General features: G+C 29.1%; 2 protein-coding genes across 2 annotated transcripts; one reads left to right on the top strand and one right to left on the bottom strand.

Annotated features, from left to right (window-relative positions):
- Positions 1-3,055: 3,055 nt before the first annotated feature.
- Positions 3,056-15,564, bottom strand: LOC130452994 (uncharacterized). Its single transcript, XM_056792560.1, has 10 exons — positions 15,268-15,564; positions 14,968-15,213; positions 14,609-14,911; positions 14,315-14,524; positions 13,418-13,634; positions 11,323-11,559; positions 9,695-9,852; positions 9,324-9,473; positions 8,052-8,150; positions 3,056-6,518 (listed from the first exon to the last, which is right to left on the bottom strand). Exons 1-10 carry the CDS (start codon positions 15,311-15,313, stop codon positions 6,346-6,348), a joined length of 1,839 nt encoding a protein of 612 aa, XP_056648538.1. The 5' UTR covers positions 15,314-15,564; the 3' UTR covers positions 3,056-6,345.
- A 338-nt stretch (positions 15,565-15,902) lies between these two features.
- On the top strand, positions 15,903-22,766 carry LOC130452995 (ras-related protein Rab6). The gene is made up of 3 exons (XM_056792561.1): positions 15,903-16,140; positions 18,738-19,332; positions 19,679-22,766. The coding sequence occupies exons 2-3, from the start codon at positions 18,807-18,809 to the stop codon at positions 19,780-19,782; spliced, it is 630 nt and encodes a 209-aa protein (XP_056648539.1). The 5' UTR covers positions 15,903-16,140; positions 18,738-18,806; the 3' UTR covers positions 19,783-22,766.
- Positions 22,767-24,795: the final 2,029 nt, after the last annotated feature.

The raw sequence follows: 24,795 nt of genomic DNA, 5'->3' as shown, positions 1-24,795 counted from the left end.
GTCTGGTATGATGACAAAATAAAACAATTTAAATATTTGCCTGCAAGGTGAAACGAGGTATATTTATGAAATGTGGCAAAAGATCCAAGCGTTTAGAAAAAATTTACCATTTTTCACAACATTGCTATGTCGATCGGAAATATCCGCACAAAACTTCCCGGAGCTAGATAAAATGTTAAATGAGCAAAACTGTGAAAATAAAGAGTATACTAATAGATTTTCTGATTTTGACGACCACACTCCTGCTATGAAACTGGCATTTGAACCACACTCAATAGATATATCCGAGGCTCCTGCAGAACTACAAATGGAGTTAATTGATTTAGGGGAAGATAATATCATCAAATCCCTTTTTAACGCTAAAAAGGATCCCATAGAAATCTGGAAAAATGCTGTTGAATATCCATGCCTTCGAGAATATGCTCGCCGTTATTTTCCTGCTTCGGAAGTACCTACTGTTGCGAGACAACATTATCTCTCATGTCAAAAATAAAAACAAATTTAAGAACGCAAATTACAGATGCACATTTAGAGGATCAATTAAAGCTGTGTGTTACGAAACTTGATCCAAATATACAATTACTGTCAAACAAAAAACAAAGCCAAATAAGTCACTAACTTAGTGAATAAAAAAATATCTTTTATTGTATTTTTTTATAATATTTTTACATTATTTTATATGTATATTATATTTAAAATTTTGTAGTATTATATTTTATTTTTTTCTATATAATACAATAAATTGTTAAATCTATAGAAAAACTATAATAATTTCACAAAAGTCACTTTCTTAGGTCAATCAGCTTATGCGGCCTCTCTTATTGTTGCCTAATTTAAATGTGGCCTCTAATGGTAAAAAGGTTCCCCACCTCTGTTCTATGCCATTATAAAAATATAATGCATTTTTACGTCCTTCGTCTTTTCGAACAAAATATAGTCGGACAGGCCCATATAGGGCTATATAGTGGGTGTTCATTCTCTGTGAAGCCACATTCGTGTACAGTAGCATTGGAAAGCGAAATGGTGTGGACTGAAGCATTGTCATGTCACTAAAAGGATAGCATCGCAGTCCCAAATATTGTAGCCATTACTTTTTTGGTGCTTTTCGTGACTAAGCTGGTCTTTCTGGGATCGTTGGTGATATTTATACTGAATACACTGAATACTCTATCACTACACCCACTCTCACTTACAATTACACTGTGTGACGTGTGTTTCAATAACATAGTGATCGTCTTCAGAGACTGGAGGTAAACTAAAATCTAATAACTTGACTTACCTGCTTTATACTGAATTTTCCGACCAATACAACTCCCGCGAAAATTAATTCCAGTGAGAATTCCTTGACTACTAAACTATAGAGTGGACTGTAAGGGCAAAGGGTCAATTCCTTACAGCCCTCTCTATAGTTTAGTAGTCAAGGAATAAATGTGAAGATTCTCTCAAATAAATGATGACCCATGTAAAATTCAGAATCTTTTAGAAACATAACAATTTGTTTGCATTGCAGTAAATTATCGAACTCTTTCAATAAATATGATATTAGTATAAGTTATAGAGGACATAATACATTATCCAAATATTTCACTAAATTAAAATCTAAAACACCAAAAAACAAAAGACATAGGGTAAACATCTCACTATTTAGAAAATAGACTAAGAGATCATCAATACGATAAAAAAATAGGAGTGCATTAACGAACCACGAGATATCAAAAAAACATAAATTCAATTATAAAAATTCAAAAATTCTTGAAACGGAATCTAATACACGAAAAAGGGAATTTTTAGAAATGGTTCACATTCATAAGAACGAACAAGCTATAAATAATAAAAAAGATCTAAATAATTTAAATAAAATTTATAGCTCTATTTTGTAAATTTAATTGATCAACGCTATATATTTGAGATGTGGGAACCAAAGAGAAAATTAATTTTTCTTATTGGAACAAAGTTGATTTTATCCTTATTTTGATAATCATGATGAAGGTGATCTATAGATCAATATAAATAAGCAAATTGCAAAGTTAATTCAGTGATTTATGTGTAGTGTATTGTATAGTGTTTACATAAATTAAGAACGTAAGAGATATCTTATATATTAAAAAAATTGATGATTTCCATTCCGAGTCCGTTCAGGCGTTTTACCCAACCGAGTTGCTTCATTTTTTTTTTTTTCAATAAAAGGTATTGATGCACAGATCAGTCATCAACCATCGGATTTCATCTAATTTTCACCATTCTCAAATTATACTCAAATGCGATTTCCCCCTGTACATTACTTATGGGAGTTTTTCACATACACACGTTCTATCCTTAATATCTCAGGTTCTATTCAAGATAGAGATTTCGTTTTGGTTTAAGAACACTCGCTGAAACACCTTCTTTCTTTTGAGTTTTTGACCACTTAAATCGATTGAGTTGGAGAGGAGCTAGGCGTGAACATTCAATGTGGAGTTATGGATTTTTGTAGGTTTTTGGCAATTTTTCTACATTCAAAGATCTATATCTCAGGTTCTAATATAGCTACAGAGTTCGTTCTTTTTTATTATAATGATTTCTGATACTTATTTAATGGATTCGATGCGAGCGAAGCCGCGGGTAAAAGCTAGTTGTCTATTAATTAACCCCACAAAGAGAGAAAAACATAACAATATATAACGCAGTACCGTTATTTTTGGAGATACTGTCACTCAATTTACATAATTCCACCTTGAAGAAATCATGAAATGTCTAGCAATTGGTTTTTTCTATTATTAGTTTTGTGTTATGACGTATTCCCAAAATATGTTAAGCATTTGTGTTAACTAGTTATCAGTTTCTTTGAAATATAGTTCGAAAATTGTCCATATATGAGGATCTTTTGTCGTATAATGGAGATACTCAATTATTTTCTCTTAGTTAATGATCAGTCCCAATTCTTCTTCTTTGTTCTAGTTAAAACAAACAGGTAATTGATAATTGAAGTTTACTTTAAAAATGCATCTAGTGTAAATCAGGTCCAGTTAACCAACTAATCTTCCATAATTTGTTTATAGTATACCAAACAATAATCCATCATTTATACCAAATTTTATTATATATAAAAATTATTTATAAAAATTTAAAAATGGACGGCAATAGAACAAGTTTGAACTTAAAAGTAAACAATCTCATCATAGGCCACGATTTTGTAATAATTATCTATAAAATACAAAAAAATACATCAAAATATAAATAACAGTCATAGAGATTCAGTTTACAATAAAAATTGATTTATAGTAAAATATAAAAAAAGGCTCTAAAATGTTTATAAAATTCAGACTAGAGTAGATTCTATTTTTAAAAACAAGTTAAGATGATCATGTTTAGACATTATTACAGAGTACTCAAAAAGTCATATAACGTTTCAAAGATAATTAGGGAAAGTAAGCATTTAAACGTATAAATGCCGCTATTTAAACACATAATTCCGAAAAATCGACCACCCTGTGTAGTGAACATGAGTATAAAACTAAAGAATATATTTTCAACTGAAACTTCTGTATCAAATATTTGTTTTTTTTAAATTACCGAAAACTGAATTATCAACTTGTTATATTACTTGATGAGTACACTGTATAAACCGATTTACAATAAAAATATATTTTTGTACAACTACCAACAGTTTTAAAAATGATTATTTACGTGGAAGTGTGTTAAAAATATTTTTAACACAGTATTGTGATTATTTGAATATCTAAATGTATTTTGAAGTTTAATGTCATTGCAAATTCGACTATTTTATTATCAAAATTTAGCAATGTAACGAATTGTCAAAATCAGCCACCGTGGGGTAAACATACCTTTTTGGTCATAAAATTTTGTGTGGTTTGTGAACTTAATTGATCGATTTTATACCTTATGATTTCAAGTTTTAATACGAAATTGCTTCTTAAAAAGTGCGAAATTTCCTTTCAAAAAGTGGCTTTGTCGGTTCTTTTTCACTATCCAGTGTCGTGCTCAGTGTAGGCAAGCGATAAATATAATCTGAATCGAAAGTATATTGGAAACTTATTGAAAATTAATAGGATTCTGAATGAAGTTTTTTACATCAAATGAAAATAGGTTAACTCTACCTAAAGCAAAGTTTGTCCTAATATGTTTCAGCTGCCATTGGGTTATCACTTTACACCCTAGACATGTTTGAATGTAACAGCAGAAATTAATGTCAAAAAACTCCTGTAATTCAAGCACTAAATTAGTACAAGTGTGCTAAATTTTGTAAATTACTACAGCGTACTACTAATTTGAAAAAAAAAAGTTTAAGCAGTATTAGTTTCACTAAAACATATCTAAAAAATATGGAGTCCTCTTAACATCATGAAACAAAAAACTTTCACTATATGAGACAATCAATTCTTACCCCACGGCCGCTACTTTGACGTAGATCGGCTGTTTTCTTACATAGCCTAATAGAGCAGTTATACAAAAAATATAGAATATTTGTGTTAAAAGTGAAATTGTGTACGTGGAATAGTTCAATTCGTTCAACTCAATTCATAAACTTTTCCACTCACAAAAATAAAACATCACTTTCAACACTCACATCATAAATAACCATATTTAAATTTTAGATTCAAACATTTCAAGTGACAAATATTTCACTTTTGTTACTTATTTGTACAGATATTGGCATTCTTGGACAAGCAAAGTACTTAATATACTTTTCCATAATTTTTATCCATAAAATTATTCCAACATGTAATATTTAAGTTTTATAATATGCCTGATTACAAAGTATAAGCAGATTTACAATATTACCACACAGCCAAAGGATTATTTCCTAACAAAGAGTGGAATTGGATTCCTTAATTCATTAATTTGTTAAAATAAGCCATTTAGTTAGTTACAAATAAAAAATAAAATGGGAAAGGCTTCAGTGGGTGAAATAATTTCGCAAATGATAAAACAGACACTAAAGAAAGAAGTAAATGACTGTGGGAAATATGTAAAGATACATGGGAAAGACAAAAGATTCCGAAATATTAAGAAAAAATGTAATACCTGTATTGAAAAAAGGATAACAAATTACGATGCTTAACACAAACTTCATTAAAGTCTATACCGTAATTTTAGGGGCACATAGGAAAATTCAAGAAGGAAAAGGATAATATACAAGATGGTAAAATCAGTTAAAGAAAAACTACTAGATACAATAATACGATACAAAAAGGAAAAAAGAAGTATGTTCACCGTCTTATCTGTGCATTGTATGGCAATATTTATGGTAACTGCAAGATATATTAGCAATAGCAATACTTACTAGGGACATAAATTTAATGAGATATTGCATGAAGAAAGTGAAAGGGTATAAGAGAAACGAAAAAAAATTTTTTTTACCAACCATATTGTTTTATGCAATTTCCTTTTTTATGAGAACCATAAGGAGACGGACGATTCATAGTAACAACTGCAAAATCTATTACAAGTAGATAACAACTGAAAAATAGAGCAGAATGTTAACTTAATTCTGTCTGTAGACATTCCTGCTTTCCCAAATTCAATGATATCTACTAGTGTAAGTTTATTATGCCAAATGTATGACTAGCTTGAAAATATATAATACTTACACGTTCAAAACTATTTTATTTAAAAGTTACTGGCCAAAATATTACTGATCCCAAAACAAGATCAAAAATTAAAAACTTTTTCAGTTATACCCACATAACTATTATAATTATTTTAAGTAGAATAGAAAATATAGAGGATAAAAATAATTATATTGGAGTATACCACTGAAAACGTTTTTATTGATTGTGTCCTATCAGTCCTTCCCTATTGAGTCAAAACTTGGAACCTCATAAAAATTAAAGTGCGCAAATGATCGTTAAGAAGTTAAGAGATCCATAGCAGAGTGACTACAAAATACGGCACCATATCGAATAGTCAAATACTTCAACAGACACCTTGGGAACAAAACATAAACCATGGAAGACTTCAAATGTGGTGGAATGATAACATAAAAAGATAAAGGAGGTGGAGACGAATCCAAATGGAAAGAAGCGTAGGTGTAGTTAAAAGTTTTACTGCAATAATTGTATCATGTAAATCTATTTAGACTTTATCTTAGTTTCATTTGTTTGTCACTTTGTTACTCTTATTAAGTATAAATTTTTTTAGTATCAAAAGTATACATATTTACCTAACAATTAGTTTTAGGCACTTTCGATGATATTTAATCTCTAGTAAAATAATAATAAAAGTAACTAGAGCATATTTAAAAAGTAAGTATCATTTTAAGCACATATATTCAAGATATATAATAAATTTACGTTTTACTTTTGTCACTTAACACTGAATAACTATTTTCAAATATGCTCTAGATTAAGAGTATCTTATAATTAGAGAGAAATAAACTGAAAAGAATAGCGCGGGCAAATTCATTTTCAAGGAGTTTGAGTTACTTCTAAAATATCCAAAGTTGAAAACTTGGATTTCGGTGTCAGTATGTAACCAAGGATTTGAACCATCGTCAAAGTACATGGGGCACTGGTCACCTATAAAAAAAAATATCTGATTATATACATTTATTATTATATACATATATAAAATGGCTGAATAAATCATATGTATTTATCAGTTGTTTCTAATGTATTCAAGACATGAAATAAAAAAATGAAATCCATTTAGACTTTAGAGGAAGAATCAAAAGCTAAGAGACATAAGTACAAATTGGTTACAGTAAGAAATGCAATTTAGTACACATTTAAACAAAATTACAAAATTAAAAACCATTCTATGATGTTTAAAAAAAATACGATGAATTGAGAAATAAAAAAAAAAATTTAATTCAACTCTTTCAAAATTCTACTCTTTGCTACTAATCTAAGACATTGAATCCATAACTGGAAACCTCTTAGCCTTCTCATATCAGAAATGTTAGATTGGAAGCCTTTTGGTGGAGACTAATGCCATAAAGCTTTGTATAAAAAAACCATTGGTCAAATTTACCTGTTTATTTATTTACATATCGTTTCATAAACGTTACAAAACCTCTTCCAATCGAAATGTTCAGTTACTCCTCTTTGAGTGCACTTTGCGTTTCACAATGAAAAAATTACTATGACACTAATGTTAGACTTTGATTTAATGGCTTTTTATGACTATGTGTGTCACTGATTGTCTATTGAGAACTCTGAATTTTTGCCTCAAGTCATAACCAAATTCCTTAACTTAAATCAAAACTTCATTTAAATGCATTGTTCAAGTTCTAAACTCAGTAAAGCAAATAGCAAACAAGTTAGAACAACTTCAAACTCGTCACTGCTAGACCCCTAATACTAGTAAAAAAAAGAATCGCTAGATACATATTTGAAAAACTGAAATTCGTTTTTAAAAAAAAACTTATATTTTAATTACAAAAAAGGGGTTTTTACTACAAGAGCTAGACAAAAACTGAAAAAATATTTTTTAACAGATAACATAAAGATAAGCGTACAATTTTAAGTTAGATAATATTACATTTTATAGTGTTAGCAAATTCTTGGGTCGTAAGTTGGTGCAATTTTTTTTTCGCCATGTCTTTAACACAAGCAATGCAAGCAGTTACAACCTATTTCATCCAATTAATAACACAGCACATTGCAAACTTTAACAGTGGCACCAATTTAAAATCTCAACTCACAACCATCACGGCTTTTTAAAAAATTCAGATTTGTAACATCAAATTATTATATAATACTGGTTATTCATATTCACAGGAATTGAATATATTCTTTCGACTCTGATCTATTTTCATACTTAACAATTATGTTAAACTGTAACAATTGTTAAAATCGTGTTGATTTTAGGCCTCTTCTGATTTAAAATTAGTTTTTTTACAATATTTTAAGAACAGACGCTTCGACCCGTTGAATAAAGTGTGAACAGTAAAAGTTACCTCAACGCAGAGAGAAACTAAGTTAACATTTTTACATGATTCTTAAACAGCTATTAATTAAGGAAATATTCTACAAAAATTTTATGCACAACAACATTTTTCAGTTTTAATTGCTCTCATTCCCTTGGGATATTCACATATTTCTACTTACGTTCTCTTTCATACTCCTGCATTTCCAAAGCTACTGAAGCGCCTTGTGTATAATTCCACGAATAAACATCTTGATTTAAATCGCAAAAAGGTCCAATTGCTGAAAATAAAATGCATATAAGGCAAATAGAATCTTAAGCCTTAAATGAACAATCAAATTTTTTTATACTAAAAAAACTGAATTTGAGCAAACAATTACTATATTAAGGTAGAATTAAAACTTAACAAAAATAAAATTGTTTAATTTCAATCAATATTCTAGAAAACATATTCAACAAAACTAGATCTAAGAAAAAATTGAAGGATTTATTTTAACAGCGTGTATTTTCTTCTCTGATATAGATTACAACTTAACAGCCACTGGGCAAGTTTTAAATCTCATTTTCGATGTCTTCATGTTGGCCAAGAACACCATATTTCAATGAGTCAAAGAGATAACTCATGTAAACTGTGAGGCAGATTCAATGAAGCGACTCTAATGGTCTGTTAACTGGCCATACCATTGCTTGGATTTAGATTGCTTTAAGGTAATTTTAAAAAAAAATTTACGACAATTTGTCTAGCATTGTCAGGAATTAAGAGAAAATTATATATTGACAAAGAGAAAAAAGGTATGACTTGAGCTTCTAATACAAGGGTGGGCAAAAGCCGGTTCGTGGGTCGGATTGGCCCTTTTGCTTACTCTATCCGGCCCGTTGAGAATATTGTTTGTTTTTTGTAAATATAATAATCAATTGAAAAACTGGATTTTATGTTAGTATTTCTAGTCTATTGACTTCATTAAAAAGTTACATACATATTATACATGGCATAAATTGTTCGCACGTAAGTAACCAAGGCAATTTATTATTTCCATTATCTATATTAACTGTCAAATTTCTTTGTCCTAAGGATTTAAAATGACACTTCTAGTATTTCTGTCAAAACAATTTTTTGGGTAAACATTCGTGTTTGTCAATAGCATACGATCTCCGGGCCGGGAGACATTTCGAAAATCTCATTATGGCCTGCGCTTGGAAATATTTGTCCACTCAACATGTCAACAATGTCCATGTGAGCATTAAGATGGTCTCTTTCAATTACTCCATACCAACACAACCCCATAAAATAACTGATCCATCATCATATGTATATCTTGGTTAGAAGTAAGTAGTAGTATTAAAAAAAACCTTAGGTTCTTTAATAAAATATTCAACCAAATAGTAAATTGATTCAATTGTAAAGTATTATGAGAAATCAATATTGTATATTTCTATTTATCATTTCTACTCACCTTGAGACATTAAAACCCTATTTAAATCTGCTCTTTGATATACCCAACAACGATACTTGGAAAATGGATCGAGTTCATCATATGTAACTAAATATGATTTCAAATTTTCCTTCCAAAAGCCAATACATTTCATTCTGTAATCCGGATCACCTAAAATATTTTATGATGGTTTGAAAAACGGAAATATTCATTTTTAATTTCGTATGTTAGAAATTGTTTGAAGTAAACATGTGATTATGTAAATATTAAGTGGCTTAAAACATAAGGTTTGTTTGACTACATGCTGATGAATTTGACATAGTTTATCTAAAAAATATTTTCTCAAAAATGCACATAATTTTCAAATTAAAGTAAAATATATAAAAACTCACTGTAAATATCAACTGGCCTGCCCAAATGATCTACAGATAAGCAATAGTTTTCGTCAATTGCTATTTCTTTTTGTTCTGTATCACAAACGGAAAAATCGGATATATTCTGTTTACAATAGATATTTGGACGAGGGCTCAATGTTACACCACCCAAAATTCTATAAAATAAAATTAGAAATTTTTACTTTTTATGATGAAATACACAAAATCATGTCAAAGAATATTTATGTAATCAAGATTGAAAAGTACATGCAATAAAATGTTATGGTTGGAACGAGTATCTCATTAGAACTGGTGCTGGAACTTGTACTTTTTTTTTGTTTTCAAGTATACAGAAAATGGATTGTGTTCAATACAGGAATGTAAAAAAAATGTTATAAAAATCGAATATTTCCTATAAATAACATGTTGGTAGAGATAAATATACAAGAAATTATAGATAAATGTGTCAATATGCAAATATAAAATAATAAATAAAAGCCCTAAAGAATCTGGAAAAGTTTGAAGAAAGAAAAAGTGAGAATGGTTATACACATTCTTATATATGAATAGGGTAAAAATACCTTGAAGAAATGCAGCACAAAACCACTGACATAAAAATAATGAAACTGGTGGAAGTTATGTATTTATTATTAATCTCTTAAATATGATAATTCGTCTAGCCTATTACAAGGAAAACTGATCAATCGAATACACCACTCAAAGTTTCCATAGAATATAAAAAACCACCACATGTGTTTGCAATGAAGTATTTGGGTCTAGTACTAAATATCGAAGGACATGAAGAGACCAACATATTCCCCAGAGCATAAACGCCGTTCTGTGGAGAGAATCACTTCCCGTGCTGGATTTTTTCAAAAAGCTGCTTAGGAACTTTGATACTGCTGTAGCCCAAAAGTATTCAGACCAAAGCAAAAACAAACCGCATCTTTCAAGGGTCTTAAGTGTCAGGAAACACCTTATGAGAATAGACTCTAGCAGAAATTCAAGCAGATTCTTTGACTTTAGTTCTATAATGCCCTGTCATTTCCAAGTATATAAAAAATGCTCCTGACAAGAAACTTGTAGGAATAAACTTAAATTCTTCACATATTCTGGAGCTCTGGAACTGGAAGTCGAGTTGTAGATGAAGAGAAGAGTTTTGATAGGGTTGACAATAAACTTTAAAGATCTATATAGCCTTTTATAAATTGTTCTCTGCACATTATATCATTATCAATATGGAAGTTTTATGCTAGTAGTACTAGTTACTATTCCATAAGCAAGTTAAATGGTTGAAATTAACAATGTAGGTGTGCAATCAATCAATCAATCTTAAACTTTCAGCTTTTTGATTGGCGTAACTGTTTTCAAAATTCTAGTGAAAGAGTTTAGATACTGATTCATGGAACTGAATTGGATATCAATTAAAAAATAATTTTTTAAAACATTTCTCAAGAAATCTGATATCTTTATAGTTATCTTATTAGTACTTTGCCTTTATAAAATGACAAAGAACTGTAGAAATTTGAGAAAAAGACATAAGGTATTTAGTGGGTCTCTCCCTAGTTTTTAGAGATATCTTCTTCTGCCTTAACCATGTAATATTCTTAACAGTAATATATAGTAACTATTCAAATGATACTGACCTTGTTTCAAAGGGCACATCTCCTTTTTGTGTAAAATTGAATTTACCAGCTACCGGACATTTAATAGGTGTGGGATTTTTCTTTAAATATAGATCATACTTCCATTTAGCTTTATTCTGGAACTGAACCCACGAGCATACTGTACTGAAATCATCTTTAATCACTGCTATTCCTCTTCTATAACGGATTATATTGTGGTGTTGGGGTACAAAATCAAAACAAATGAAATCCTTTTGGCTGAAATGTTTCAACATATTTAAGACAAATAAAAACTTTCAAATCTTATTTTCTTATCTTTTTTCAAACTGATAATATCAAATTGTTACATTTTGGATATTATGTTGAATTATTAAAATTAGGAACTGCAATTTAGGTTCATTTTTAGACACTTATAATTGAATTAAGGTTCTCATAATTGTGTAAAACAACAAAACAGATTGAAATTTCAGAAGTCGTTTTTTCTCAAAATGCTACACTAGAGAGCAAAAAAAAATTGACTCAAGTCGCACCCTCGCGTATAAAAACTCTAGAAAAAATCTGTAGCTCCTATTCTCTTCTGATTTTTGGTAATAAAGAAAAAATATCAAACAAAAAGGAATCTTAAACAATGAAAAAGGGTTATAATCAACAGTAAAGAAAACGCTAGCTTAAATCCGTCAGGATGATAATTTGAGGCGTAGAATTCCAAAACCAGCCAAGTCCATTTTTAAAAATTTTTCATAGCTGGCCGATAAAGGTCACATATTTTTGTGTTATCAGTGAACAGCTGATGTTATCTCTTCTTTTTTTTCTTTGCCACTTAGATACCAGTCCTCTAACAGCAATACAAAATTTTCGAGAAAAAAAAATTAATTTACCTAAAAAAAATCTTCGAATTGGACTTGGCTGGTTTTGGAATTCTACGACTCATTTATTTGAAACTGAACTTTTAATATTTAGTGTTCCCTCCCCTGGTCCTAATAACAACTTCCAGACGCTTTTTCATGGATCAAATAAGTTTTCTTTTTTCGATCTTATTTGATGCTATCCTATCCTTTAGTGATTGCCGTTTTGAGGTAGAATTTTGTCAATAGTACGGGATTTCTAACCAAAACTTTTCTCTCAAGTTAATCCCATTAACGCTCGATACGCGCTGGCAATCCATAGCGGCAATTTCGACATCCTGTACATATTGCCGTATGGAACGTGCAGTATGTGGACAGGCATTGCCCTACATTAGGATGAAGTTTTTACTTATGCAACTGGCAAAGGGAACGACATGATCCTCTAAAATTTCTTCTATCACCATCAGTTTCAATGAAAACAAACTCGGTTTTGCTTCTGTTGAAATGCCTAAAAAACCATCCAAGAACCTCCTCCAAATGTCACACTGCGTGAATCTTTCTCCAGGTTCACTGTAGACTTGTCCTCTTTTATCGCTACCGGGCTTGGTGAATTGAGGTTCATTTGAAGCAAGTAACTGGCCTTTTTGGCCTAAATCTTCTTCTGAATGTCCAGCCACTGTCGTGTTTCTCTGAAGACCAGGGTCCAATTTCTAAGTGATATGCTGACATCTTTTGAATAAGCACCTTTTTCTTCCGGAACTGAGTCTTTGATGAACTTCTGGAAATAGTAGACTGACTCAAGTTCAGTGTCTTTGTAGCAATAGGTTGAACCTTTAACAGCTTTATCACTTATATCCATTTCAGGTAGAATCCTTGTTTGTTTTTAATGCAGATGTGTATTGGTTAATGTTTGATGGTTAACTGATAGTAGCGGGTCAGGTAAACAAACTTTTATAACAGACATTTACCTCTAATTAGCACTATTGTAAACATGCTTAAAAAGAGTGGTTGGAGATCATCACATATTGTTGGATTATGAAATCAAGAAATATTACAATATTTTAATTTTGAAGCTAATTCCATTAGTTTAAAGATTTTACTAAGAAAAATACAATTTTGTATTGTTTTTAACAGTGATTTGCTATTACATGGGTGTCGCCCGAATCGATTTTTTTGCTCATAAGTGTAGTTAATTGAGAAATGATGAATTAGGAGTAAATTATAATTTAATATTTGACAATCACTAGCTTGAGAAAATTAGTGTTTATTACCATCCATCAACTGTTAATCGTGCCATCATAACTCTTGTATCTCTCTGTTCTCTACAGACATAAATGGTTCTTCTGTATCTTCCTTCATCAGGATACCAAGTTTCAATAATGTGGGTTTCATTGATAAAAATGTCAGCATCAATATTTGCAGTGTTTATCCATTCTCCAGAGAAATTCTGAGGTAGTCTACATCCAGGTTCTACTATTTCAGATTTAACTAAAATGATAAAATAGATTTTGTTGTTAGTCATATGTACTGAATTAGGAAATATTTTTTGTAACATGGGCATATTAATATACACTAGCTAATCAACTTAATTCCAAACTACTAGTGTTCATGTCAATATAAATAATATTGACATAAATAAGTTATATGAAATTTAAATGTGACTGGATTGCCACTTTTCTGTAATTATACTAGTTTTGAAATCAATCAGTATCAAAATAAGTAATAGGGAAACATGAGATTTTTGAATGACAACTCATTGATTTAAATAAGTAGTTTATTTAAGTAAATACATTTCAAATAATTTTTAGAGCACCATTGCAAGAATAAAAAAAATGGAAATTTTCTGATGAAAAATGAAAAATAATAAAAAAATTCCAGTTCTCTATGCTTTGATATAACAAAGGCTGAAACTCGAATCATAAGTTACTTTAATCACATTAAAATAATTTAAATATATTAACTTATTTTTCAAGTTTCAACCTTCAATATCTTGAAGCGTAAAGGTGCTGGAAATTTTCCCATACTCTATCAGAATTGTAATTATTCTGATAAGTAGGTATACTAAAAATATTAAAGCACTTTCAGCAAAACATTATTTTTTATGAATTTATTGTATCCTTTTGTACCCTTTAGAGATTATATTTTGGTTTTCAAGCAAAAACAGATACCTGGTTTAATATGTAGCCTTTCCGGACTTTTTTCAACAGTTTTCAAGGTATTACATTCAGCAGTAATGGAGACACCAATGTACAAGTCATCATCTCTATTTTTGAGGAAACACCTATACTTTTCATCTTTTCGGGATTCTTTGGTATTTACAACAGCAAAGAAGTGATTTTTTCCAACAAACCAATCTCCCAAGCATCCATATTCAACAACTAAAAATGATAACTTTTTAATAGTTTCACTTGAACATTTAATATGATTCATAACATAAAATTTATGAAATTTAATCTACTTACCTCCATCAAACGTTCCGGTCATACCTTCACATTTTTTATAAGTAATATTGAATTTCTGATTAGTTATCAAAAATTGAGAACCTGGAGTTTGACATGATCTTATATGTGCTTCTGGATTGTAACATTCCCCGGTAAATTTGAAACGATTTTGGTATGCAAAATTCCAAACACCCTCCAATGAAGAACGACAATTCACAGCTATTGGATTTTCAGAAAATAGAGTAATCAACTGTTGATAAGGATCAAGATTTTTACAGACTCTTTCAACTGTAGCTTCATGGTCGGGAAGATTGATGCATGAAGCTGGAAAATAATGAAATTGTATTTAAAAGAAAACAGATTTTAGAACAGAATCTTACTTTCAATTTTTTCCAAAACATTTACTGTCCTAACAAGAAACTTAACACAAGTGAAACAAGATTCTTTCCGAAAAACTAAAGTGTAATTTACATGAAATTCACTTTTAATATCCACGCATGTTCCTCTGTTTGTCATAGATGTGGCATCTAATTCTGTTAGGGTGTTTCTTCCTAATTCCCAAGAAAACCAAGCCCCTCTTAAAATAGGAGGAATAGAACAGTTGTATCCAATGCATATGGGAACAGCTGAAAAATTTAAAAACTCAATTGTTATAATAAAGAAAATATAGCTTATCTCACCTAAAAATAAAAATAAGATTGAAAGATAAATCCTTGTATTATACATGTTTTTCGCTTTTAAACCATCTAAAAAGTTAGTAATATCTACTTATTTAGGAATAAGCGAATTATAATTATAAATCAATTTATTATAAAACTTTACTGATTTGATTTCCAAATTGTTCTGCAAGTTCATCCCAGAAAAACCTCTCTTTAGGAGTTCTATTATGTTTACTATTGGATAGTTAACTGTTCCACATCAAAAATAACAAATCCATAGATTAACAATCACACAAGTGTTTCACACCCATCCAGCATAGAAATAGAAATTCTGGTTTGCAATACAAACTTGACATATTATCTATTTGTCACTGCACAGACCATAATTGTATTTGCTCTGTGATTTCCACCCACACTGAAAGTCACGCCCCTTATGAAACGAAAAATTCAGGAAAATGACAGATTGTTGTAGGTACATTATTCGATAATATTTTGAATATGCACTATTAAAAAGTAATTGACGTTATGGAAAAATGCGTCTTATCAAAATCTAGATACATATATATCTGTTAGAAATCGATCAATATATGAAATTATATGTTTCATATTAAGCTTCACAACAAGAGAAATTGCCTATCATGGCAAAAAATCGGATTATTCGATTAGATTGTGATTGACATAGGACATTCATATTTTCTTGCCAACGAAATGGATATTTTAACAATTTGTTAATTTCGTTTATATAAGATTATTTAATTGTCGAACATTGTTTAAGTGATATTAACAAGTTAATTATTAAAAACTGGTATAAACCAAAATATGCAATAAGAGCTTAGTGTTAAAAATTTAGACATTGGTGTATGTTCCTCTAGTTGGAGAGAATTTTATATGAAAGTGAGTATTATTAATATTCATAAAATTACGTACATTAACTGCAATTAATAAATTTAATTGTTACATTAACAGATAACTATTGATTATAATGCAATTTTCACCTTTTTATTTTACACGTCATTGTCTAAATTTGGAAACTCTTGCATTTTCTATATCAAGTGTGAATCTAATTATTGTTAAAACACGATAACATTAATTTTAAAGCTAATTAAATAAACCCAGTCACAAAATCTTTTATTGAAAAATCTCTTCCAAATCAATTTTTTAATGTAAGTAGTATTATATAGAATTACTGTTATTAACCCAGTTTAGTAGTTGTGCTGTGTAAAAATTACAATCTACCCACTTTTATCCACATCAAAGGAAAATTATAATATGCAAATAAAAAGAATGAAATTCTAGTTTTAAATTTACAAAAAAAAACACTTGATTTTTGGAATTCGATCGTTTAAAACAGTGTGAGACATCTGTGTGGCATATTAAAAATTAAGTTTTCTATATCTGCTTGAGGAATAGCATTCCAGTCGTCTGTCGTCTTCTAGGTCTTGTCATATTTCACTTTATTCAATGAAACATATCCAATACATGTTTTATGGGATTGATATCCAGAGATTGTACCAGCTATTGCAAAACATCAATACCATGCTTATCTAAGAAGCCCTTTACTGGTCTGGAAATTTGTAGATAAGCATTAACCTTTTAGCCTACATATACAAAGAGCCAAGACCTAGAGCTGTTGCTTATGGACTGACAATTGATTGTAGGGTGATAAGACATATTTGCTATCAAACCATTAAGTCCACCAAACTATGATTGCACAGTTGTGATAAGGGGCAGCTGCTAAATGATTAGTTTGACCTGATTCTTTACAAACACTAATCACATTGAACCTGGCTAATTTCCAAATTGATATTCATCATTTTCATATTAAGAAAACCCCTCGATTTTCTTACATGGAGAAGCTCTTAGATGGTATCTGACGCACAGACTGCTCTCATGCAGCTATGACATACTGTATTAGTATTGTAGTCTTGTTGAAGTTCAATGGTAAAAACATGGATTTTAACACAACCCCTACAGCTATATTGCCTGTTTCATGGTCTTGGCAATGGAAATTTGGAATAATGCATTGGGCTGTATTAATTTGTCTAGCAATATATACTAGGTGTCCATAATAAACATCAAAAAAAACCTCTCACTAAACATACAAAAAACACCATAAATTTAATGATATAGAACAGGATAAAAAAATGAAAAATAATGTACAGTACACATTTGCCTATTATTACTTCTGTTTTAAGGTACAATAATTGATTTTTTACTCTTCTTTGAATTTAGAGGCAGTATCCCTATATTTTACAGTGTATTTCACAAGATTTTATCTGCAAAATAACCAAAGTATGTCCGGAAAGATATTGTCTGATTTTTTATATGTGTTCATTGGGTAGAGGAAAAATGTATTTGAATTTCTGAAACCCCCAATCAATCAAATCCAGATAATTTAATAGGTATTATAAACTGCAGTAACGTCACCATATCCTGTTTGAAACACAATACCATTGATCAAATAGAATATATGAATATGCAAGTATGTTTGTTACTAATCCCATTACATATCTTCAAATCATAGATCACAATGTTATATAAGAATTGCTCAAAGAATTTTGTTCAAATCAATTTCATTTTTATGAAGTAAATTATTGAGTCATACCCTCAGTAGTAATTAGAAACCATGGTTATACATTTATTTTTTTCTTGAAATTAGCTGTAATATTTGGATTTATCTTATTTTTAGTAATCATCTACAATTCTATTCATTTTAGAATTAATTTTTTCTATTCCTATATATTCATAATAGTTAAAAATATCACTGTCAAGCATGGTTAGGATATTTAAATTTTCGTACACATATTTCTAATTCAAATTTAATATCATAATAAATGAGACTCTGCTTCTTATAATCCTCATTTATACCAATAATAAGCCATACATATCAGTATACATAAGTATTTTATAGAAATACAAATTTATTTTCTCATAACATTTCAATAAAAACATTCAAGTAATAATTCTTAATAATTTCATTAACTTACTCCTTAGTAAATAAGTCATCTATATAGAATTTCAGAAATATAATCTGATAAGATATATGATAGTAGGTCATACTTTTATCTGCCAATTTTAACAAATAATCCAATCACTCAAAAAGTATACACAATCATTTTAGGTACTTTTCAATATTACCAAACAACCTGTTCATCAAATATCTTAAAGATCATTTTGAATGTATACAGTGTGTATAATTAATTTGGACTCATTTAACAAAAAAGACATGTGGCTCTGCAAGTAACACTAAAAAGTATCTTTTTTTGAAAATTGCTACAATGACATCTATTCCAATTTTCCTTATCCCTTACAAATTTTGGTACTATTCATTTAAATTTATTTTCATTGCTGTTTTTTTTTAATGCTTCTTACATTATCTATGAAAGTTACCCAGATTATGTGAATTGCATTATTAATAAATATATTTAGAAAATTATATACCAACTTTGTCTCATGTTATAACAGTTAATAATAATGATTTGTTGTTTCAGTAACTCATAAGCATCAAATACAAAGTATTCTAGTGATTAAATACAAAAAAGAAGTACCAAATAAAAATAATGTCGACTTCTGGAGATTTTGGAAATCCACTTCGCAAATTCAAACTAGTCTTTCTAGGTGAACAAAGCGTTGGTAAAACCTCTCTTATAACAAGATTTATGTATGACAGCTTTGACAACACCTACCAAGCAACAATTGGCATAGATTTTCTTTCAAAGACAATGTACCTAGAAGACAGAACAGTAAGGCTGCAACTATGGGACACTGCTGGACAAGAAAGATTCAGATCGTTGATTCCTTCTTACATAAGAGACTCAACTGTAGCTGTAGTGGTCTATGACATTACTAATGCCAATTCATTTCATCAAACTTCAAAATGGATTGATGATGTTAGAACAGAGAGAGGTAGTGACGTCATTATAATGCTTGTTGGTAATAAAACTGATTTATCTGATAAACGACAAGTTAATAGTGAAGAAGGAGAGCGGAAAGCAAAAGAATTAAATGTAATGTTCATAGAAACTAGTGCAAAAGCAGGCTACAATGTTAAACAACTTTTTAGAAGGGTTGCTGCCGCTTTACCAGGTTAGTGATTTTTGTAACTTATTCTATGCTCTATTACACAAATGATTATATTTGTATAAAAACTATGAATGAACTATTCTATTGTTGTTGACAAATGCTTTCATTCTCTCGGGTACTTCTTCTCTGTGTATTATTGTGGGTGTGAAAAGAAAATTGAGGAAACAACTGAAGGATAACTATATGATGTTTACTGTTCGAGTCATAACTTTTTCTATTATTTGGAATTCAGCCCAGTTTTTTTGATATTGAATTTAGACTACAAAATATAATACAGTATAATAATTGGGGATATGACAATGAAAATCAATTATGTGTTAATCAGTGATATCATATTTTTATATCTTAGGTATGGATTCAACAGAAAATAAACCACCAGAAGATATGCAAGAAGTTGTACTGAAAGATACTCCCAGTGAACTTAAAGATCCTGATGGTGGATGTGCATGTTGAATATGTTATATACATTCGTATATCAGAATCAAATTATCCACTTTTGTGCTTGATTGCCTAGTTACTGACACTGACATTCAAGTGACATCTTCAAGCAATGATAACATACTGCTCTTGATGTGGCTTGTCTCATTTCACAGAATTTGTTGAATTTTTACGTAAATTTTTATTTCCAAAAATATCTGATGCCAATACTCTGGTATGGCTTTCAAACAATTTCAAAATATTTTTTTTAAATCTTCTCTCCTTTGTTTTATACTGAGAGAGATCAGATATTTTTGGTGAACAATCAAAGGCATTAGTACACAATATAGATTTGTGTACATTCAATAATTGCAGATTATTATAATGGAAAAAATTCTTCAATGCCCTTTTCAATACACAACTCCCTTGAAGTGATCTAAGCGATTTTGTTCCTTTGGCCGTTCTCGTAGTTTTAATTTAATCATAAAGGTCAATTCAGAGTATTTCTGAGATTGGAAATAATCTATTTTGTGACAAAAAATCTGTTTCTTTTGTATTCCACTACAGTTTCAACAGATTTGTTCCAACCCATCAAAAAACTTTCATTGGTACAGTGACACTTCTGCACAATAGAGATTAAATGCTCCAACGGTTCTGTTTTGTGTTCCAACCGACATAGCCGGAGATTGCACAGAAAATATCATTTATTCCAATAACCGTTCCAAGAACGGTCCAGACTAGTAGGTTGGAACAAACCTAACATCTAAGAGATTTTTGATAAAACTTCTTCTAATCTCAGAATTTTGACAACTTTATAACCAAAAAATTATCTTTTGGTTAAATTTTATATTTGAAGATACTTCCTGTTCTGTTGATGTTTTTATATGAACTCAAAAAAATCTGCAGATGATTTTAAAAAAATAGGAGAACAATTAAAGTTTATATCTCACATTGATGTTATCTTATTATGGTTAGGAGAATTCTGGTTTAACTTACCTTGATTGAGGCTTACCTTACATTTTCTAGAATTTTAAGTAATGAGAACTTTTAGATGCATATTTTAAAAATGAAAATTTTCAAGTACTACTGAGAATCTTAACTAAATCTGGATCAAAATACTTCTTTAGCCGTATATTCATCTTTTGTCATGTAATCTTCCATTTGTCATTTTGTTTTCTGCTATGTCATTTCAACCGGTGTTGTGGGTTGAGGACTCAAAATAAAACTGCCTAAGTGTTTTTTTAACATGCCAACGTTTCGATCTTTTATTTGATCTTTATTAAGGCTAAAATATATGGTACATTATATCAAACGTTGATGAAGATAAACAAGTAAACAAAACATTATGAAATTAAATGTAAAACAATAACCAGATAGTGTAACTATATAAATATCTATACATGTATATATAAATGAAACATTAACAAATAAGAACATTGTTGTAAAAAACAGAAGAACAATGAAAAAGTCATTTAAAGAAACCAATACATACACGTATAAGTAAAAACCTGTGCAAACAACATACCTTTTTAAATTATTAGACATCAGTCAAAAGATAAAATACATATCCTGCATGAAGAGATGATTTTCCTGTTAATATACATCTATCGGTGAATGAATACTTTCGAACTTTTCAAATATTAACAAAAGCATGAATGGTAATAACTGTTTGAATTATTCTAACTATTACCATCAAGTACTAGTCTGGTCAGAGTGTGTTGATTTATATTTGACTTTATTTTGAGTCCTCGACCCGAAACACCATTTGAAATTATATTCTAGGAAGGTCAATAATTTCAACAATGACGTTTTCTGCTATATTATATAATTCTTTATTATAATGAGTAATAATTCACCATATAAAATTTTCATCCCAAATTTTTAAGAATTAAAAATATGTTTCTTCTTATTTTGTTTTAAATTATTGTTCTGATATATAAGTATTTATTTGTTTCGATAAGCAGTGGAATACACTTTATAAAATTTTATACATAAATATATACTCAGGGAAATTTTATTTGGAAAAATAAATTTTATAAATGAATGCTTTAAAATGAAAAATTGTTTGAGATCATATAAAAACATTTGAAAATTAATAAAATTACTACAAATTTATGTGCATTTATTACAATTTAATTACCTCATTGTAATTTGATTTTACACTGCATTATACAATAATGAAAAATTAATAGTAATAATGTATACAATTGCCGGAATATATTCTTGATTAATTTTCAAGCAAATCGATACATCAACTACATTTTACCAAACTTTTAAATTTTATGCAATTGTGGATATGTGTGCATTTAAAGGGTTAATAAAATGAAAGGATGAAAATGCTTAAATTTAATTTAGTTCTTAGAACACAAGTTTAAAAATACACACAAATACAAGGAAATATTTGACTCTTAAAGTAATAAACACTTGCTTTGTTATTGATTAGAGTAAACTAAGTTGTGAATGCGCTTAAATTAAGAATAAAATACTTTTGATAAAATAATTGACTAAAATTGTATTTACAAATGTCTAAATGTTTAAATAACCTCATTTATTGTTATCATGCAGGTTTTTATTAGTTCTCAATTAATACAATCTAAAATGCTTTCTAAAATAATCTTACTTACTAAAAATAATTTTTATCAACGTAGTAATAATGTGAATGTTTTGGGTTTCTTCTCTAGTTTTATTCAATGAACTATAGAAATTAAATTGGAGCATATTAGAACAATGCAGCTGTGTATAATGTACAATTTCACTTAACATAGTAGCGGACAATTTCTTGCGGAGCATAAGAATACCATTGTAAAATATTTAACTAAATTAATTCCAACCTATCAGTCTGAATTTCAGTAAAACGTCGCTATAAATTATAAAAAACTTAACTGTATTCTCAATTGAGTACTTTAGTTTTTTAAACTCAATTAATTAAAAAGTTTATTTGTCAGAAAATCTATAACAAATAATTTAACTTGAAAAAAATTGTTAGGTCTTGCAGAAAAAATTAAATTCTGTTCTGCCATTAAGTTTTTTTTATTTATAGAACGATTATTTAACAGCCAACATTAACGTGCAATATTTGAAGACAACTTTTCTTTCTTTTGGAGGTAAAAATCTTGATTAAAAGTTTTCGAAACCAATTACGAAAGTACCTAAACACGAAAGTCGTGAATATAAATGGAAACTTATGAAAAAAACATGATGGCTGTGTGGGTGTGATATGAGTAATAGCCTTCATTGATTTAGATATTTATTATTTGGAAGCGACGAGGCATCAGAAAGGATTAACTTTGGTATTAGATATTTATCATTTATCTGCTAAATTAGGATTTAACTTATAACGACCAAGTAAAGAATAATATCTAAAATCCAAAAATTTAGTGATGCTTTTGAGCTTTGCTATCTATGGATTCCCTGAACTCTGGTATATTTAAAGAAATTTGAATTTTTCTGCCACACTGAATTTAGCACCGAGGGATCCTTTGCAGCAAAATATTTAAAGATACATCAAAATTATTTAAGAGAATTATGGTTTCCATGTGTCAGGCACATTTAAAACAAATTCCATCAAAATTTGTGTCTATTCTAAGTGATAAAACAAGTGATATTGCCAATATGGTCCAAGTGGTTATACTTTACCGAACACTAGCCCCATTGAACAATTTTGGACTTTTAGTAAAAATTAATGAATATGATGACATGCATAGAAGAAACATTAACTTATGTATGTAGAAATCCTGATCAGTTGATTTCCCAAAGTTATGACAGAGCAAGTGTTATGAGAGAGATAAATTTAAACACGCCCTTTTATTAATTGCTATGCTCACCAATAAATTTGAAAATTTTTCAGGCAACGAATAAATAAATATTCAAAAATAAACTTATTGATAATTTACAAAATAGAAATGGAAAACAGTCAACAATATTTAACAAAATATAATCTTATGTAGACACCTCTTACAATTAAACATTATCAAAATTTATTATAGTTCAGGTTGGATTATTTATTGATGATCATTTTGTTTTCAATACCTCCTTGCAATAAAAAATCAACTAGAGATAAATCTGATGATCCCGAAACAATTTGTTTTCTCATATTTATGCAAGACAAGCATTTGTTGAATTATAGATTAAAAAAATTCTCTCTTCCTCCTAAATGTTGAGTTTATTATAATATATTTTTCTTGATGAATCGTCTTGATTTTAAATTTCTTTTAATAAAAAATAAGGTACAAATTTGAAGTTTTGACCTACTTCAGTCCTTATCAAAATATATATTGTGATAGTATACTGGTAGATTGTAATTGAGTCTGTGTTAAAGATTTTATATGGATATTTATATGTTCCCTAAAATTCTACAAATCTGTATATTTCTTTTTAGTTACAATTAGAACATTTTGATACATATTAATCGATAACTACTAAACCGTTGGAATATCATTGCCTATTAATGTCTCTAATTTGCTCATTCTTTTTTAAGTCAGTGTTTTTTATGTTGAAAACAAACTTAAATATGGAATAATTAGAATTTTTTCATTTCTATAAATTATAAAAATTTTCTATAGGTGACATAACTTGCAACTCGTATTGAAACTAGAAACATTTTAAGTAATGAAAAGATTTTAATATATTTCAATCATACGGTACGTTTCTAAAAAAGCAGATATCTGGCAGCTTAACACCGAAAAGAGGATAAATTTATAAATGGTAAGGTACTTAAAAATTGTGCCGAATTTTTGGTAATCCTCCAATATACTGGGTGATTTATTGAAAACAATTATTTTTATATAATATACATTTATCAAATGGATATTTTCCATGAAATAAAATCAACAGCGGCCAAATAATCACTGCCATAAGGGGTTTATATTCCTTATTTATTTTGAAATTTATAATAAATTCCATTTTTTGATATTTATTAAACAGAAAAGTTCTCTTGTTGATATATTTACTACTAATATCAGCAGGTCTTAATTTTTTTTTATAAATTTGATATAAATTAAACTAGTATCTAATAATTTGAATAATAAAAGAAAACTGGTGCAATTACTT

Source organism: Diorhabda sublineata, chromosome 2, assembly GCF_026230105.1.
Source record: "Diorhabda sublineata isolate icDioSubl1.1 chromosome 2, icDioSubl1.1, whole genome shotgun sequence".
Taxonomy (NCBI): Eukaryota; Metazoa; Arthropoda; class Insecta; order Coleoptera; family Chrysomelidae; genus Diorhabda; species Diorhabda sublineata.
This window is presented reverse-complemented; position numbering and strand designations above follow the sequence as displayed.